General features: G+C 40.6%; 3 protein-coding genes across 5 annotated transcripts in view; 1 reads left to right on the top strand and 2 right to left on the bottom strand.

Moving 5' to 3' along the window:
• LOC119484981 (NACHT, LRR and PYD domains-containing protein 12-like) overlaps window positions 1–20,217 on the top strand; it is a 956,516-nt gene that overhangs the window by 591,886 nt on the left and 344,413 nt on the right. The gene's annotated exons all lie outside the window — the stretch shown is intronic.
• Window positions 1,564–6,727, bottom strand: c3h6orf120 (chromosome 3 C6orf120 homolog). Of its 3 annotated transcripts, none has more exons than XR_005206160.1 (3): window positions 6,648–6,727; window positions 2,429–3,774; window positions 1,564–2,384 (listed from the first exon to the last, which is right to left on the bottom strand). XR_005206160.1 is itself a non-coding variant. In XM_037764310.1 (2 exons), the coding sequence occupies exon 2, from the start codon at window positions 3,724–3,726 to the stop codon at window positions 3,154–3,156; it is 573 nt and encodes a 190-aa protein (XP_037620238.1). In that variant the 5' UTR covers window positions 3,727–3,774; window positions 6,648–6,727; the 3' UTR covers window positions 1,564–3,153. The 3 variants fall into 3 exon arrangements, 1 of the variants encoding a protein (XP_037620238.1); XR_005206161.1 differs by having other exon boundaries at window positions 2,473–3,774; XM_037764310.1 differs by having other exon boundaries at window positions 1,564–3,774.
• npepps (aminopeptidase puromycin sensitive) overlaps window positions 8,746–20,217 on the bottom strand; it is a 31,254-nt gene continuing 19,782 nt past the window's right edge. The window contains exons 16-23 of the mRNA XM_037764210.1: window positions 17,963–18,097; window positions 16,839–17,058; window positions 14,878–15,020; window positions 14,209–14,265; window positions 13,992–14,099; window positions 13,422–13,577; window positions 12,025–12,072; window positions 8,746–11,621 (exon numbers count right to left, since the gene is read on the bottom strand). Coding sequence (XP_037620138.1) covers window positions 11,475–11,621; window positions 12,025–12,072; window positions 13,422–13,577; window positions 13,992–14,099; window positions 14,209–14,265; window positions 14,878–15,020; window positions 16,839–17,058; window positions 17,963–18,097 — 1,014 coding nt within the window. The 3' untranslated portion in view covers window positions 8,746–11,474. The remainder of the gene's footprint in view (window positions 11,622–12,024; window positions 12,073–13,421; window positions 13,578–13,991; window positions 14,100–14,208; window positions 14,266–14,877; window positions 15,021–16,838; window positions 17,059–17,962; window positions 18,098–20,217) is intronic.

The raw sequence follows: 20,217 nt of genomic DNA, 5'->3' as shown, positions 1-20,217 counted from the left end.
GAGAACTTTTACTCAAACCAATAAATCGATTATCAAAATCGTTGTCGCTCTAGTTGTCTCCACCACAGGTTAACTTTGAAAACACGGACCTCCATCAAGCTCTCTTTGGCACCATTATAGTCTCTCTGAAGGAATTCATTTGTAAATTAATTTATTTAAAGATTCTACTTTTGCAGTCTCTAAAGGACAGAAGACGAGTTGAGGATAAACTTAACCCCGAGTGTCCTGTATCCAGAGACTTTTAGTTTTAATCTCTTTAAGACACTGAATACTTCTGAACATCTGTTCATGTTTCTGCTTGAGTCAGCAGGAGACTCGTTTATTGTTCGACATCAGCTGTAATTCAGAATAAAAGAGTGAAGATATTCCAAAAATAGAAAGCCACTATTTTTAATATCCGTCATGCTGATCTATCGAGTCTGTAAAACGTCATCGTAATGGAAAATCCCATCAGATGTTCCCAGAGTCCAAACTGATGTCCTAGTTGTTTATGTTGTAAATCAAAATCTAGTATCAGTTTATAGATTGCTTTGTACTACCAAAGGTGGTTTGTATTTTTACTTAATGACTTAAAAGATTAATTGTCTTTGATTAAATGTCTGCTCAGTAAAGTAAAAGTCTTAAATTCTCTGATTGCAGCTTCTTAAATGTGAATATTTCCTAGTTTCTTTCTTTTTTTAATTATTATTTATTTAATTTTTTTATTATTATTTTTTTATTTTGTTACTGTACAATCTTCTGTTCCACACTCCAGTCCAGACGGTAATGCACCTCTAAGATAGAAACTGATTTAGTTAATCGAATCTAGTGTTTTCATCATTATTATAAAAAAAAATGTATTATAATTTTTATTTATTTTTTCTATTTATTTATTTTTTAATTTTATTTTAATTTTTTTAAATTAATTAATTAATTTTCTTTCATTTTATTTTTAATTTAATTAATTTATTTTTTTATTTCTGCACAATCTTCTGTTCCACACTCCAGTCCAAATGGTGGCGGTAATGCACCTCTAAGATAGAAACTGATTTAGTTAATCGAATCTAGTGTTTTCATCATTATTATTATTTTTTTAGTCTTTAGTCTATTAGTCTTGAATTCTCTGATTGCAGCTTCTTAAATGTGAATATTTCCTGGTTTCTTTCCTCATCTGTGACAGTAAACTGAATATCTTTGAGACATTTGAGGACATCGTCTTGAGCTTTGGGAAACACTGATCAACATTATTCTGACATTTTATAGATCAAACACCTCATCGATTAATAGAAAAAATAATCAACAGATTAATCGACTATGATAGCCCTAACTGTGACGCCCATTTTCTGTGATTTCTTAATTTGATTAAATTAGATTTCTCTCTGAATAACTTTCTTTTATTTCTCATCGTGGTGCAGTTCAACGTAATGAACATCAACGAGACACCGAGCAGCTGTTATTTCATACCTGACATGATCCTGTATATCATTTATTATTTTCACACTTCACCATCAACCTTCCGGTTAACGAGGTCTATCCTCTCATAATCTCCGGCTCCCGACACAAAGACCCACCAGACACGAGACCTTAACAGTCTTCAAACCAACTGCTTTATTTAGAAACCTGATAGCATCGTCTGTGGAAACAGGAGCGATTCGTTGAAGGCACTGTTGAACATTTCTGCTCAGTGGTCGCTAAGTTTACTCGTAACTGAACTCCAGACTGCAGGAGGTGATGGTTTAAAATCCGGAGCTGGTCCAACAGGCAAAACAACCAAACAGTGAGTGATTTAAACCGAAACAAACGTTGCAGCTAACGTTAACAGGTTTTAATAAACCCACATGTTCCCATCTGGAGTCTAAATGAAGGAAATAATCCTGTATGAATGAAACGTGAACAGAGAATCATGAGAGCATGTTCAGCAGCATCTCTACCTTCACTGGGATCAACTACATCAGCCTTTTACTGTTACAACCTCTACAGGCCGTCCTATACGTCCAATAATAAGCTATATTATTGTATTCATCCCGAGGGAAGTGGACCCGTCCTGTAGGAACCACGCATTGATGACGATGACGGTATTGCTCAGTTGTTGCTATGCAGAGTTAAGACAGGCGGTTTCATTCATTCACAGGTCACGTATCTCCGTCTGAGGCTCAATTTGATTTGAAGATTTATGTGAAAAGTTAAAAAAGGAAAAGTTCAGATTTCATGTTCATCTCAACACAACGCTCACATGCTCACAGAGAGAGTTCCTCCTGTTGGTACCGGCCCTGAAGACATCCCCTCCATCAGCTCTGTGTTTTAAAGGTCATCTGTTCCAACTGAGGCTGCAGCAGTCAGAGTCAGACTCAAGAGTTTCACTGACTTAAGGTAGGGCTGTTATTGATATATATCTTGGGATATCACTGCATTAGAAGGGTCCTTTCACCACCGGTATGAACAGGAGGACCTGCATCAGAAGGGTCCCTTCACCACCAGTATGAACAGGAGGACCTGCATCAGAAGGGTCCCTTTACCACCGGTATGAACAGGAAGACCTGCATCAGAGGGGTCCCTTCACCACCGGTATGAACAGGAGGACCTGCATCAGAAGGGTCCCTTCACCACCAGTATGAACAGGAGGACCTGCATCAGAAGGGTCCCTTCACCACCAGTATGAACAGGAGGACCTGCATCAGAAGGGTCCCTTCACCACCAGTATGAACAGGAGGAACAGTAAAAGTAAAAACTTAACTTCCCTACAGCAGGGAACGTTGTATTAAAGATAAAAACCCAAACCTATCTTTCAAGACTCCAGAAAGACCCCCCTCTTATCCTTTTGGTTGAACTGCAGTTCAAGACAGAAAATTACAAAAGGCCTAAATATAGGCCACGACTAAACATGTACCTGTGTTTCACCTTAATACGCTTCATTCTGTCTGCAGCTGTACGAGAGGACACCAAAGTAAAACCTGCTGAATCTGACCGGCTCTTCTGCTGATCACCAAACATACAGACTGTTAGTCAAACTGATTTCTACAGTACGTGTGTTTGATCACAAGGAGAGGAGCTGTTAAAATGCCAGAATTCTGACTGGAGTTTGGTGACATTTTCTCATCCTTACAGAATGACAGATCTTTAATGGATCAGCACTGACTCCTCCTTGTGTCACAGCAGCAATGAAGGATTCTATTTTCAAAATAAAATCTCAAGTATAATTTTCAGAAGTCCGATTAGAATTGTCCAAAAGATCGACTCCTCTTCCTGAAAGTCCTCCTCCGGTGCCTGAGGGGATTTCTTTTTCTTGTGTCCGTCTTCAAAAGTGTACGAGTCCTTATCAAACGGGTCCTGCAGAACCGTCTGATCGTAAAACACCCGCATTTCAAACTCGCTCTCCTTGTGTGACGGGTGGCCGTAAATGCCGATGCCCACGGGCCTGGCGAAGTCCCCCGGCACCACCACCACATCCTGGCCGCAGGTGGCCGACTGCAGCTTATAGGTGTCGTAGCTCGGCCGCAGGGTTTTATCCGACACGTAGAGGTCCGCGTCCCCCTTGAGGCTCAGCATGTGCAGGATGATTCTTCCGTCGTGGTTGAGGCGCAGGTAGCTGTAGTTTCCGGCCCCGATGTGGCCCTGGACCACGTGGAGCAGTACCCACTCTTCGGGGATGCCGTCGTCCTCGGAGGGGCTCAGGAAGCCTCTGGCCTGGGACACCAGGAGGGCGACCACCAGGAGGGCGACCGCCAGGACGCTGCAGCTCAGCATCATGACGAAGGCATCGGTCAGTCAGTCACCGCCTGGACGACACCAGACAGCCTGACAACAGGACCACACACAGACCAGAAGCTTTAGAGAGCAGAGAAGGGAAATACCGCTGTGGGACATTAAATATCAATTCAACATCAGAAATGATCAATCCGTTAATACAGTTTTGATTAATTAAGGTATTAAAGGTACAGTGTGTAGGATGTCCGTTCTGGGCTACCGTAGAAACTTGGCGGGCGGCTCCGTGGAGAGAACCCGCTCCCTATGTCGATATAAACGCAGAGTGTTGAAGCAAAGAGACGAAACGCCGTTTTTTTTTTTTACAACAGCCGCTGCCGCCATTTTGGACTTATTATATTTATAATATTTTATTGTTCAACACAGAGTATGACAACAGAATAGAAATAATGTAGTTTTACTTTTGTACGGCTCAGACGGACGTTTTACTGGCGTCCGGTAGTCGGAACCGGAAGCGTAGCTCTGCTGCAGGGAGCTGACGTTGACGTGGAACAAATAATTGACTTTCACTTCTTATCAATATCCGTTCTTTGATAACCGGCTCATTCTACGCTAACAAAAACACTATTCTTATTTTCAGGTGATTATACACTAAAGAAAACATACTTATTAGTATTATATTTCTGCCAATAGATCCACCTTAATGCTACAGTACACACTATTCCTTTAATTTCTTTAGTATATAAAATATCTGATAACATTGAAAACTAACAGTTTCCTACAGCCCAAGATGACAGCCTAAATTTACTTATTTTGTTTGACCAACAGGCCAAAACCCCAAATATATTCAGTTTACATTTACATTGATATAATGATAGTTTTCACATTTCAGAAGGAGGAACCAGGAGCGCACTTTCACTCCCATCTAACAGGATATTCTGGTTTGGTGGGATCAGAATTTAAAACCTAGCAAAGCACTGACCTGTGGACACACTACACTTACTAATGCATGGTATATAGCATATAGTATATACATAGTATATACATAGTATATACACAGTATATACACAGTATATACACAGTCATTAGCAGCCTTACTTGTGACTTTTAAAACATACATGATGTGGTCCAAACTAATGATGGTAGATGATGTTAACTGACTGGTCTGAGAAATAATACCTGACATTAATAATATTCAGAGCAGAGTGTCACAGTATTTTACTGTGAGCTGCTCTACAGTACAGTATTAATAGTGTGAGTACTGCAGGTCTGCTGCTCTACAGTACAGTATTAATAGTGTGAGTTATGTAGTATTAATACTGTGAGTTGCTGTCAGTCTCTCAGTCTAGAACAGAAACCAAACTAGCGACCATCAGCTCAATAAAAGGCTATAAATAACCGTCTCTCTCCCGGTGAGTCTGACCTTTGATACGAAGGAAAAACACAGTTATTAACGGTTATTAACGGTTATTAGTGGTTATTAACGGGTCTCACAGACCTGATATTCACTGTAATGTTCAGCTTCACGACTTTCAAACCTGATACGAGTCAGAACTTTAATATTAGAACAGTCCTGGTTTCTATTTAACTCAATGAGTGAAGAGAACTAACTGAGTTTAATGATAACCTGCGTTCAGTTTTTATGAACCAAACATCTGGAACAAGCTCCCAGAAACCTGCAGGACCTCCAACTCTGAGTTCTTTATAATCAAAGCTTCAATCTGTCCTGTTTGCTGCCTTTTATTAAACCAGATAATGATCTTATATACTGCACTAGAGCTTTCACTCTTGTGTTAGATTCTATTTTAGCTTCTATCCTAGTTTTTATTTTTATTATCTAATCTTTAATGTTTTTATAACTGTTTTAATTATGTCTTAATGTTCTTTTGCACGTTTATGTAAAGCACTTTGAATTGCCATGCTGCTGAAATGTGCTCTACAGATAAAGCTGCCTTGCCTTGTATAACCTGCTAACACACCTACCACCACCTCCAACCTGCACAACACACACTACCTGCTCCTATCAGTAACTCTATCCAGGTAACACACCTGTTAGCTCACACTGAGATCAGCATGAAGAAGACTAACCCGAGCTAACAGCAGCTGCTCACTGATTCAACTGAGCAGGCTGCACATCTGTTTATATCATGTTTATAGCTTATATTGTATATTGGTAGAAATTACATTTTTTTATCTTATTTTATTCTAACGTTTGTATCTATTCTTTTGTTATTATACTGTTTAACTTGCACCAACAAAACCAAAGCAAAGTCCTAGTGTGTAAACCTCTCACACCTGAATACAAACACCAATAAACACCAACAAACACCATTAAACACCAATAAACACCAACAAACACCATTAAACACCAATAAACACCAATAAACACCAATAAACACCAACAAACACCAACAAACACCAACAAACACCAATAAACACCAACAAACACCAACAAACACCAACAAACACCAATAAACACCAACAAACACCATTAAACACCAACAAACACCAACAAACACCAATAAACACCAACAAACACCAATAAACACCAACAAACACCAACAAACACCATTAAACACCAACAAACACCAACAAACACCAATAAACACCATTAAACACCAATAAACACCATTAAACACCAACAAACACCAATAAACACCATTAAACACCAATAAACACCATTAAACACCAACAAACACCAACAAACACCAATAAACACCATTAAACACCATTAAACACCAATAAACACCAATAAACACCATGCTGATTCTGACTAGCTGTTAGCTGTTAGCTGCTAGCTGTTAGCTGTTAGCAGCTAACGTTGCTAACTAGCATCGTTCACTTTGAGCTGAAGTTTCCAGAGAACAGAAGCAGCCGAATAACTGTAACCGTGATGAATGAAGTGGTGAATGTATGAATGAACAGCTGTAACAGGCTGTTTGAACAGGTTCCTCGTGTTTACTCACTCAGCTGTTTCCTCTCCAACATCTCACAGCTACCTGCTGCTAACTAACTTACCTTCTTCTCTTCCTTCCTCTGACTCACCACAGACCACAGCAGCTCACCAGCGCCACCAGCACCCAGCGGTGGAACATGGTACTGCACCCAACAGGATCACATCAACCCTTCATTAAACCTCATTAAACCTGGTTAAAGTGACTGTTTGTAACTTCTTACAAGTATAAATCATTGCTGGTCGGTGTCTCATGGTCTCTCGCGTGTGGCTACACTGTTCAGACTCAGACTCCAACACAAACTCCAGTGAAGCACCAAAACCTCTTGGTTGTATCTAGTGAAGCTGTTAAACAGTGTTGGCCGCGGTCGGAGGACGCGGGGGAGACCGTAGCTTTGGTCTCCAGGACCGGAGTCTCTGCTGTACTCTGCTCCTCTGCCTGCCTTCAATCACACACCGCGCTCCCTCTCTACATTTCAGAGGCAAATATTGTACGTTTTACTCAACTACATTTATTTTATATTTTAAATTGCAGATTCAGATTAATTAAAATTATCTCCAACATCAAAAACATCAATTATTATAATTAGAGCCGTCAGAGTTAACGCAATAAAAACGTGTTCACGCAAATTCTTTTTAATGCCACTAATTCCTTTAATGAATTAATGCAATTTTCGTATCATAAACTATAAAACCTGATGAATCGATCGGTACCAACCATGTCCTACTAGCTGGTAGTGAAGGAGGTTAAATAACACTCCAAACTTACACTAAATTTTGTCATAAAGTATCATAAAGTGGGCATGTCTGTAAAGGGGAGGCTCGTGGGTACCCATAGAACCCATTTACATTCACTGATCTGGAGGTCAGAGGTCAAGGGACCCCTTTGAAAATGACCATGACTGTTTTTCCTCACTAGACTTCAGCCCAACTTTGGAGCGTTATTTAACCTCCTTCATGAGGTTGGTTGGTACCGATGGATTCTTTAGGTTTTCTAGTTTCATATATCTGTAGCTTCACTCCAGCTCTAAAATTGAACCTACTACAGCCTCTGAAAGACAGTAAAGTCAGCGGGTCTCAGAGGGTTAATTTGCTTAAAGACACATTTGTTTAAGAATATGCAGCATGTGAGAATAACATCAACTGAAAACAGCATTAAAAAGCACATTTTTGGATCATTGCAGTCCAAATAATCACAACGACTCTGGTTCAGGACCCATCTGCTGCATGTTATCCCAACGTTTCTGTCATTTACTGACAGCTACATTTTACTATCAGATAAAAAGGCATCCCAAAATATTAAAAAGAAATAGCTTGTGACACATGAAACCTCTCAGGATTAGGTAGAGATGGAGCAGCTGCAGAGTCTCCTGGTGGCCTCAAGGTCCCAACTTCATGTCCAGCCTGGTCTTCCTCATCCGTCTCTCTTCTTTCTTTTACCGTCCTTTACAATTCACTGAATTACAACAACGGAACTGCAACACCGTCGACCTCTTAAAGCAGGGGTCAGCAACCTTTACTATCAAAAGAGCCATTTAACGCAAAAAAAAAAATATCTGTCTGGAGCTGCAAAACATGTGATCATTGTGATGAAGGTAACACAGTTTATAGTCTAAGTATATAGAATATAAGTCTAATGCAGTGAGGGCCAAAGAGACAATGGACTACGGAGTATTAGGGCCACATTGAGGGAAAAAACATCTGAGATTTACACAATAAAGTCAGAATATTACGAGAAAAAAGTCATAACTTTACTGGAAAAAAGAAAATAACACGTAAAATTACTACTTTATAATATTACGACATTATTCTGGAAATCTCTGATTAATTTTTTTCCTCAATGTGGCCCTGATACTCCGTCGTACCGTCGTACCATAGACCTACAACAATGATAAATAAACATGAAAATGTAAACAATTATTCATTTCCACAGATTTTTTTTAAATCCACTAGAGCCACTGGAGAGGAGCTGACGAGCCGCAGGTTACTGACCCCTGATCTAGAGCCTCTGAGCTGAACCAGAACATGAAAACAACTTCCACTCGTCTCTTTATGAGCAGAGATGGATCAGAGAGCAGCGATACACCTGAGAAACGTCAGGTAGCGACAGATTAACGGTATCAAGTGTTTTGCTTTATTGGACTGCATATTCACTGAAGTCAGAGCGGTCCAGATTCTCTCTCGTCTTCTGGAAGTCAGAACCACAAAAACAACATCCCACATGTTCAACTAAACTCTGATTCATTAGAAAAAGAAAGAAGACAAGAAAACATGAAACATGTCTGCAGGATCAACGCCAACGCTGCCGGAACAACAACAGACTCTTTATGTAGTAAATGTTGTGATCATCTACGTCAATCTGCAGTTCTATTCTCATTAGGTGTGATTATATTTACGTATATATACACACGTTTCAGTGCTGCTTTATCCACCTGTAATCCAATCAGATCATCTCCTCCTGTCGGTGTGAGATAATACAAAGGCATGCACACTCACACCTCACTCAGTAAAATCAACTTGTACAAATTTTGTTTTTATAATCCTTTTTTTTTTTTCACTTTAATGAACACCAACTGTAGTTTTAAACAAAAAAAAGAAAAGAAAGTAAAAAGAAAAAGAAAAACAACAACAGATGTTGGGTGGCGGGGGGGTCGGGGGGTTGGGGGGGGGTCGGGGGAGAGGAGTCTCGACAACAGGTTGGATGACTTGGTCGCTATGTTTTCAAAAAACCACATCAAATTGTAAATTCTATATAGATATACTCGCTCAACAAGTCTGCATAATCTGTCACCGTAGACACATCTGACGTCATGTTTTTTAAATATTTACTGCAAACCGGTCGAACCGATTTAAGGCCTCCGAGTTTGACAGCGCAGTCAAGTCACGTCCACGCGGTCCGGACCGAACCGGGCCGAGCCGGCGCCGGACTCTCGACCCTTATCGAGAGGCGTTTTCCTGATGTTACTTCAGAATGAAAAAAGGCCCCGTAGAGTCGTGTTGTTTTTACTCTCTCTCTCTCTCCTCAGAATATAAGATTATCTCAACATTTAAATAAATCACTGCATCTGATGTCTTATAAAACACGCCGATATCTTCATGTCATTGTGGGGGGGGGGGGGGTATTATTTAAATAGGCTCGTTGATGATTCAAACTATACAAACTCTGAGTGGACAGAGCTCGGGGGGTGGGGGGGGGTTCAGGGAGCGGAGGGGGGGGGGCAGGGAAGCAACAACTTTTCCATTTAATTCATTTAAAGGAACATCGTCTGTTTGCATCATTATACAGTTTACAATATAGTACCATGCTAGCGCTGCTCGCCTCGTCCTAACCGTTTATTAGCAATGAGAATCAGTGCTGTTGGAAACTACAACACGCACACACGCACACACGTACACACACACACACACACACACACACACACTACTGTTATAGAGCGGTGAAGCCCCACCCCTTCCTGTCACCGCCACGGGACCTCATAACGGAAATATAAATATGAACGGTAGTCGACGGAAAGAGATCAATATGTTATTGATCCGGTTTGAATCACACAGATATGATGTTTGAACATATAAAAGATAATTTTGCCAGACTGTTTAGAATGTGAATATATCAAAAAATAAAATAAAAAGAATATTATAATTATTATACTTTGTGTTTTTGTTTCAATTGTTAAAAACACAATAAAAAAGGTGTTGAAGGTGTGGGGTTGAAATGTCGAGAATAAATCAAACTACTAGCGTTAGTGCATAGATATACTATATACTGACATTTCGAGTTTATTCTCAACATTTCGACTTCAGAAATAAACAATCAAATCATTTTCTTATTTTTCCCGTCCAGAAAGTTTCAGTTTGTCGTAAAACTGTTGAAGAAAATTAAGAAAATACGTCATGAGAAAGACGACGCAGCCTAAGGTGTGGTAGTGGAACGTAGCTAAGTTGGTTAGCTAGCTAGCATCGGTGACGCGGGTCAGGTGACCATATTTTCAGACCCCCAAACCGGGACCCTTTAAGTGTACCGAGCGTTCATGGACTACCGTTCATATTTGTTTCTGAAATAAGGTCCCATGGTGGTCACAGGAAGGGGCGGGACTTCGGCTTTCTATTAACCCCATTCTGCCCAGGTGCCTTCTGCTTTCACCCAATCACAACGCCCGAAAGAGGAGGAGGAGGAAGAGGAGGAAGGAGGGAAGAGGAGGAGGAGGAGGTGTGAATAACTAAAAGAGAAGATGGGGGGGAGAAAAGAAATAAACAAAAATGAAATCAAAATTTTTGTTTGTACAGAAAACAAACCGAAGTAAACAAAGCAGCAAATGCAGAAAATCACACTTCATGCATTCAAAATGAGGAGGAGGAGGAGGAAGAGGAGGAAGAGGAAGAAGAGGAGGAGGTGGAGGAAGATTCACAGTTTTCTCAGCTACGATGCAGAGATGGATGAGGGAGTGCATACGGGGCAGGTGATCAGGTGATCAGGTGATCAGGTGATGCAGAGCAGGTTAGCAGGTTAGCAGGTTAGCGGTGGTTCGGAGGGCTGAGCGCCGGTTTAATAGCGTTACTGGTGACGTCCGGAGGGCAGAACGGGGTCAAACTACATTCCTGGTCCGACTAACATGAATCTGTTAACGTAGAAAGAGTCTCTGTGTGTTTCCAACACGTTGTTAAAATCTTGGCGTCGCCTTCTTGTTTCATACAGTTTCTTTAGAGAAATGAAGCTCTGGTCTGTAGTGGGGGGTCGGGGGGGTAGGGGGGTCGGGGGGGGGGGACAGTTATGATGCTGGGAGGTCCGCGCTGGAGGGAGGGGGTGCGGGGGGGGACTGGAGGAAGCGGCGGTGGCGGCGGCTCAGACGGGCGGCGCTTTGCGCTGCAGTAGATACTGAGAGATGTCGTCTGCGTCGCGCTTCAGCCAGGCGGCGTTGAGGTTGATGTTCTCACAGCACTGCTGCACCGTACGCTCGGCCGCCGGCGCCGGGTGGCTGTCAAAGAAACTCTGCGGGGACAAAAACCACGGTTAACCATTAGATCATTTAGTTCTTTATAATTGCTGTATTATCACCATTATTTCAATAAATTCAGATCATAACTAATATTATTATTCTAATATTTATTGTTACCATTATTTATTGATGTCCTTCTATTTGCTGTTATTAGTGAGTATATAACAGTCATATCAGTAGCAGTGTTACTGGGAGCTCATTCTGCCCCCTAGTGGTCAAAAACACCTTCATGGTTCTCTGTAACATGATTCAGCTGATTTAAAATCAGGTTTCTGTTCCAGAAAGATAAAATAACACAGAATGATTTCTATTTGTGAATTAATAATCAACTTCCAGAAATAAACCTCCTAAAAGAACAACTAATGAAACTACAGAATACGTCTAAAGCTCTCTCACCTTCACTTCAGCAGCCATTTTGTCGATAGCAAATCCATCAACTGTGAGCTGCAAAGACACAGAACAAGAAACGTGAGCTGAAGAAACAACATCAACAACAACATCCACAATAACAACAACAACAACATCCACAATAACAACAACAACATCCACAATAGCAACAACAACAACATCCACAATAACAACAACAACAACATCCACAATAACAACAACATCCACAATAACAACAACAACAACATCCACAATAACAACAACAACAACATCCACAATAACAACAACAACATCCACAATAACAACAACAACAACATCCACAATAACAACATCCACAATAACAACAACAACAACATCCACAATAACAACAACAACATCCACAATAACAACAACATCATCAACAACAATAACAGCAACAACAACAATTCTTTGTATTACACGTTTTCTGAAAATGTTTGTTTGAATATACGAATGAGGCATTTATCTTATTATATTTGTGCTAATATGTAAACACATTTCCATTAGGGCTGCACGATTAATCGAATATTAATCGTGATCACGATTTTGGATTCCCAAAATTAAATAAACATCGACTGTGATGTTTAAAATCCTTCGTTTACTGGTATCATAGTAAACTATAAACCTGATGAATCCATCGGTACCAACCAGGTCAGACCAGCTGGTCTTGAAGGAGGCTAAATAACGCTCCAAAGTTGGGCTACATTTTCATGTCCATTTTCAAAGGGGTCCCTTGACCTCTGACCTCCAGATCAGTGAATGTAAATGGGTTCTATGGGTACCCACGAGTCTCCCCTTTACAGACATGCCCACTTTATGATAACCACATGCAGTTTAACTGTGTTATCGTCTCCTATTCTAAAATGGTGTGTTTGAATATTTCTGCATCCTGGGGTCCCTAAACAGTGTTGAAGTCCATAAACTGGGTCTCACTGTGAAGATGATATCAATCATTGATCATTTTTATCAATTCTCCAGGGGTAAAAAAATTGTTAAATTTAGCACCAAATCTGTGAAACAAATGGTATCAACCCAGAAATTGCTGCAACAACTTATGAGACATAATAGAGCATGGAGATGACCATCAGATACTTCTATCATGTTCTAAACACTTATACACTTTTACATCTTCAGGTTCCAGCTTTTAGATGATGTTCACCACTTCTATGTGACATCTACTGTTGACCTGCTCTCTCCCCTAGAGACCCCCTGGACCCCCTAAAGACCCCCTAAAGACCCCCTGGACCCCCTAAAGACCCCCTGGACCCCCCTAAAGACCCCCTAAAGACCCCCTGGACCCCCCTAAAGACAGCTCTATTGTGGGTCTCAGAGGGTTAATCTTACACCAATGACCTCATGAAGCAGCAGTAGCAGCGGTTTGTTTTTACCTTGATGAGCCGTGATATGAGGAAGCCACCCTGGTAGCGGTTGTAAAGCTCCTCCCAGTTGTCCTTCACAAACTTCCAGGCAGCTTTCCGGCCTTGTTTACTGCTCCCTGCCACGCCCCCGATTACTGACACCGTGTCCTGGGGACGCACGTCTTCCTGTCGGGGACAAGACCCACAGAGAGGTTAGCCGAGGTCAGGTTTGTTCCGTCTGCATCTCACTGTTTTTAAACTCATTCTCTAAACTAAACTTGCTTGTCCTGTTGTAGTTGGTGCTTTATAATTTTTTTACAGTGTAATCATTAAGCCAGGAAACAGCTCTGGACCATAAACCAACTCAAAGTCCAAACACATTAAAAAAGAAACTGGGTCAGGGTTTCCTTCTTTAGAAGAATGCTGGTTCCTCCGTCAGACAAAGAAACTAAACTCTGCATCATGCAGTCAAACGTGGTCAAACGTAGTCAAACGTGGTCAAACGTAGTCAAATGTGGTCAAACGTGGTCAAACGTAGTCAAATGTGGTCAAACGTGGTCAAACGTAGTCAAACGTGGTCAAACGTGGTCAAACGTGTACCGAGAGGGCGAAGCTGAGGACTTTCTGGATGAGGTCGGGGGCAGAGATGGCGCCCAGCACTCGCTCGATACGATTCTTCTCCTCCTGCATGTCGGCTTGTTTGTGGAGCTGGAAAGGTTGAAGAAGAACAAATATATAAGAAAGATAACGTATAAAGTGAGATGTGTCTCTGAACATGTTGATGTGACAGTCTGACATGTTGCTGCTGCAGTCTCACCTTCAGCATTGTGTCCAGCGTGGTGCTGTCTCCATGCTTCAGCACTGTTAGATACACCTGAAACACAACAACAGTCAGAACGATGCTCCGATAGGATCCCTTTACAGGATTAAACATAATCTAACTGTGGGTTGTGACTCCAGAACTCATCCTGCAGGATGTTAATGGGATTAATAGTCCAACACAAGCTGTCTTATCAGGTTATCAGTCCATAATAAATGATAATTAGACCCTGTGATGGAGGAGCCATGTGGACTTTGGGTGGGTATGATAATAACTTTATATAAACAGGGCAGTGGTAAAGATTAGAGCTGTCAATCAATGATAATATTTAATTGACTGACAGCCCTAATAAAGATATGTGTCATCTTATACAGATGTTGTCACATCACATCAAGTATTAGCCGACTCACTGCTGTTCAACACTTTCTTTTTGTTTTGACCAATTTGTAGCTGCATTAAAAAATGTTTGCACTTCAATTGTAATTCCTGTTAATTTTAAACATTTTTTGTGTTGTTTTTGTGATATAAATAAAGTTTATTATATTTATATTTATATTTATTTTACTAACCACAAAACAACACATGTTGAGTGTGAAAGGTTCTTTAAGAATAAGCATCACAGAAATCCCTGGTGGATCGCGGTGGTCAGTGTTGTATTGTCCTCACCGGGCTCCGGAGGTCTGCGAGCAGGCCCTGCTTGCCCTCCACGTGGTCCCTGAATCTCCGCCGGGCCTCCTCCAGTGTGGGTTTGTGTCCCGCCTTCCCCAGCTTCCCCAGAACCAGACCTCTCAACAGGGCATCCAGGTGGCCTGCACGACAAACACCAACGAGTTATCGTCTTTGTCTCGCCACAACACGGACACGGGTCAGGGCTAGAGCTGCACCATTATTTGGATCAATATTGAGATCACGATTATTTATCAGGATTATTCATTGATTGTAGCGACATATTTTAACATTTTATTGCACTTTCACATTAAAATAAACAGAGCGTTGTTTTGTCTTCCATGCTGCGCTACATTCCTGTTAATGTACAAATAAGGGCTGAACCATGTTGCAAAAAACTGACATTGCAATATTTTTTTCTGCTATATATATATATATATATATATATAATATAATATATATATATTATATAATAATATATATATATATATATATATATTATATAATAATATATATATATATATATATATATATATATATATATATATATAATATAATATATAAATATATATATATATAAAATAATATATATATATATATAATATGATATATAATTATATATATATATATATATATATATATAAAATAATATATATATATATAATATAATATATAAATATATATATATATATATATATAAAATAATATATAAATATATATATATATATATATATATATATATATATTGCAATATGAAACAGAAGAATATTCACCCTACCCCTTTTGGTAGCTACATTTTAAAGTTAAATGCTTCAACTTGGAGCACTTGGAGAGCAAAATTACCATCATTAAGAGGCTCGATAAACAATTTATGTTCTCAATTTAATCATAAACACATTGGCTGTGTAGATAATATCTATACCCAAAAGTGGCTGTTCGTTCAGGAAAACGCTTGATTTGATCTGATCAGCAGAGTTTTCTATGAGCAGAACATTTTAAACGTCAATATCTCAGACGTGATAAATATTGGATTCACAGTGCAGCCTTAAGTCATAATCACTATTAAATCAATATTCTCCCACTCCCATGTTGATAAGAGTATTAAATACTCCCTTTAAGGTTCATTTAGAACAGATTAAAAAACGTGTGATTAATCCTAATTAATCATGGACAATCATGTGATTAAATATTTGAATCGATAGACAGCCTTAAAGCTAACCGATGGATGCAGCGGTAGAGCAACTCCCCTGTTCTGAGAGGTAAAATTACTGTTTTTGTGAACGGAGTCTGGTGGCTTTGAAGACGGTGATATGACGGCTTCAGTTCCCCGTCACAAAGGGCCGTCTGAAGGCGAGGTGAAGCAGTGAAAATATTCTAAATATAGTGTACACTTGAACTGATATTGATTCTTATAGGTGGCTATAATCCGTTCTTCTGCTGCTCCCGACGAGCCGTCAGAAAGCTACATCGCTCTCTTCAAAGCCACCAGACTCCATTAAAAAAAACAGTAATTTGACCTCTCAGAACGCCGGAGTAAACACAACCCCACTTCAGAAATACAAACTAACCCTTTCAGTTATTTCTGATCACTGATCACAGCTAGTGTTGACTCAGCTAGCGCTAGCGTTCACATTATTCAGAACCTTATTGATTAGCTCACTATGCTAACGTACGTCACAGCTTTATGCTAACGGCTGAGTGGACGTTTCTGTTTGAGAAAAACGTAAAGGAGCGCAGATGGACCGGCCCTTTAAGGTGAATTACATTACGTAAATAGATTTTTCATTCCTATGCAACTTAACATATTAACTTAATATATAAACTTATAAAATGATGTCCGGCGTCGAGACGAACATATCTTACTTTACGAGGTGTCTAAAAACAAAAAGAAGCAACAACAAACTAGTGTCAATGAATGGTAAATGAATCTCCTCGGGTCTAAAGAAGGAGCTCCTCCTCACCTTCCCCCGGTTTGCAGTCCCAGCCCAGCTCCAGGCCGATGGGGGTGAAGAGGTCCCGGATGAACTCCTGGATCTCCTCGTGGAAGTCGGTGTGGGACAGCAGCGAGGACAACACTCCCAGGTTGCAGCTGAGGTCGCTCCACACCGTGTAGTTGGGCTCGTTGACGAACGCCTCCATCAGCTTCAACACCTCCACCGTGCTGATCATCCCTGCACGAGACTGGAGACACACAACACGTTCAGAGAGGCTTCCTTCCCTTTCTGATCCTCCAAAATAAATAAAGTCCTCTGGAGCTTTAGGGAAGCTTCTAAGTTTCCTCTCGTGTCTCATTAAAAGTCTCAATCTGTGGTTTTATAGAGAAACAACCGCAGAGCAAACGTCGCTCAACAACCTGAAATGGAATTATTGGTGGAAACATGTATGAAGACACCTGCCGTAAAACAATGAGTGACAGATTGGGCCTAAAACTAACCCGTTGATGCAGCAACTCCTGTGTTCTGACAAGACGGCAATTCAACGGCTTCAGTTCAGAAAGGGCCGTCTGATGGCGAGGTAAATATGTGAAAATATTCTAAATATAGCGTACACTTAAACTGATATAGTTTTTTTTATGTGGCTAAAATGCAGCCCTTTCTGACGAGGAACTGAAGCGGTTAAATTGCTCTCTTCAAAGCCACCAGACTCCGTTCATAAAAACAGTCATTTGATGATATTAAATCGGATAAAATGTAGCTGTTGTGCTTATTCCGGCATATCTATATATATGCGTATTGCTGATATGTTGATTAATGTATTAATGTATAATGAATCACTTCAGTATATTCAAATTGAGGATTATTGTTTTGGTATTTTGTTAGGGGGATGACGTCATAAAACATGACGAAAGAAATTAAAGTCCTCGTTTGAAAAGCTCAACAGAAGCTTTGAATGACACTCTGTACAACCACTCGGCCTCCATCTCTCACTCTCCCTGTTCCAGACTTCCTGCGCTCCTCTACTCTGCTCCGTGTCTTTGTTTACACTGGAAGGGAAGAGTGTGTGTGTGTGTGTGCGTGTGTGTGTGTGAGCGTGTGTGTGTGTGAGTGTGTGAGCGTGTGTGTGCATGCGTGTGCGTGAGCATCACCAGGGAGAACAGGTCGTTCTGCAGGCCCAGTCGGTCCACCGGCTGCAGGCTGAGGTCTCTGACGCCCGGCAGCAGACTCTCCAGCATGGACGAGCTGTACTGGATGCGGTAGAAGCCCACGGTGCCGGGGTTGATCTGTAAACAGCAGGGACACATCTGGGTCAGCGCCACCGGTTATTATTATTATTCCTCTCAGACTGAGTGCTCTTATCCAGCATCATGGATGAGCTTAAAGGGAGGGAAACAGCAGCATCATCCTAATGCTAATGCTCCAGGGTTTAGACAACAAAAGGCTTGTTGTGGTGGCAAAAGTTCCCCAAACACTGATAACGCTGCTCCGACATCAGCACAGAGACGACTGGAGTCTGTTAAAGCTGCAGGAGGCAGACTGGAGTCTGTTAAAGCTGCAGGAGGCAGACTGGAGTCTGTTAAAGCTGCAGGAGGCAGACTGGAGCAAATTAATATAAGTTATTTATATTAAACGGTCACTATATCCTGACAGCAGTAGTGAATGTTGCAGAAGTTCAAAGTCACAGTTAAAGATCGGGTGGACGATGTTGGAAAGCTAGCATAATGTGAAAGTATCATCGCCTCAGGAGCTCCGTCTAAACCAGAGGTCAGCAACCTGCGTCTCTTCAGCTCCTCTCCAGCGGCTCCCTTTGGATTTATCAACATGGAAATGAATAACTGTTTTTTGTTTACATTTTAATTTGTATTGATCATTGTTGTAGGTCTATGGTACGACGGTACGACGGAGTATTGGGCCACATTGAGGAAAAAAATTATAATCTGAGATTTCGAGAATAAAGTCATAATATTACGAGAATTAAGTCATAGGTTTACGAGAAAAAAAGTTGTAATATTCAGATAATAAAGTCAGAAGTTTAAAAGAAAAAAGTCATATGAGAATAAAATTATAATATTATAAAGTAGTAATTTTACGTGTTATTTTTTTTTTCTCGTTAAGTTCTGACTTTATTGTGTAAATCTCAGATGTTTTATCCCTCAATGTGGCCCTGATACTCCGTAGTCCATTGTCTCTTTGTCCCTCACTGCATTAGACTTATATACTATATACTTAGACTATAAACTGTGTTACCTTCATCACAATGATCACATGTTTTGTGGCTCCAGACAGATGTTTTGATAGTAAAGGTTGCTGATCCGGGTCTGAACTGCAGTCGGGAGCCTCATAGTTTAGTTGGTAACATGAACGTGGAACGAGTCGATATTTACAGATCAGTATCGGCTGTATGATGAAGCCTCAAACCTCTTCAGCCCTTTCTTCATTTCCTCATTCAGACGGAAACATCATCAACAGCCACGAGAGACCAAACATTCATTTACACTCCCAGAACAGCAGAATAAAAGATGACATGATATAACAGACTAAACTGTTTCTTTGTTAGTAGACAGAAGAAGTGAGGGTGAGTCTGATGACCACTTCCTCTCTCGCTCTTCCTCCCAACTGACAGACAGGAAGTCCTCGTCTGTTAACTCCGTTTGAACTTTTCACTTTCACATGAAGACAGAGATTCTCTCCTGACTCATTAATTCATCTGGAGACGGGGAGCCGGATCCCGTTTGGTCAAAGTTTAACTTCATTCTGGACGGAAGATGAATGTTTATATTTGACTGTCTCAGCTTAAAGTTTTACTCGTTTGTACTTACGGGACATTTTCAGACTTGTAGAGACACATGATGACGGCACGGTGCAACAAAGATGTTGTATAATTCAAAACATGAATATTCCACTGAAAGGGTTCTTAAATGATTCAAACACTTACACATCTAACCTTCATTTTCACTGATTATAAACAAAGCATTTCATGCTCACTCGTATTAACTACAGCTAGAGACGCATCCACCTGACCCACCAGACTGGTTATTAGCATGATCTCTATAAACACATATTCACATGTAGAATCTGGAGTAACGGGACCAGATGTTGGCCTCAGAAGCGTTCTGGTTTGTAAGTATGTTTCAAACTTTGTCTCAGGTATTGAATAGAAATGTTGATTTAGACCCTCTAATGGCTGTTGTTGGTGTTCTAGATCCTCAGGGGGGTAAAACTAGTCCAGTAATATGATAACATGATGACCAAAACTCCGGCGTCTCCCCCGTTCACTCCGGCCGCGGTCGGGAGGCTGAGGCAGGAAAAGCCACCACTAGGATCAGCATTGATTCATGGAGAGACCTTCGTCTGGTCAGCTAACATTACTGCCAAGCAGCTGAAATATAGAGTGATATTGTGC

This window comes from Sebastes umbrosus, chromosome 3, assembly GCF_015220745.1.
Source record: "Sebastes umbrosus isolate fSebUmb1 chromosome 3, fSebUmb1.pri, whole genome shotgun sequence".
NCBI lineage: Eukaryota > Metazoa > Chordata > Actinopteri > Perciformes > Sebastidae > Sebastes > Sebastes umbrosus.
This window is presented reverse-complemented; position numbering and strand designations above follow the sequence as displayed.

Bases quoted from the DNA above. Each gene is read 5' to 3' on its own strand.
- c3h6orf120 (XM_037764310.1), bottom strand. From the start codon at position 3,726: ATGATGCTGAGCTGCAGCGTCCTGGCGGTCGCCCTCCTGGTGGTCGCC.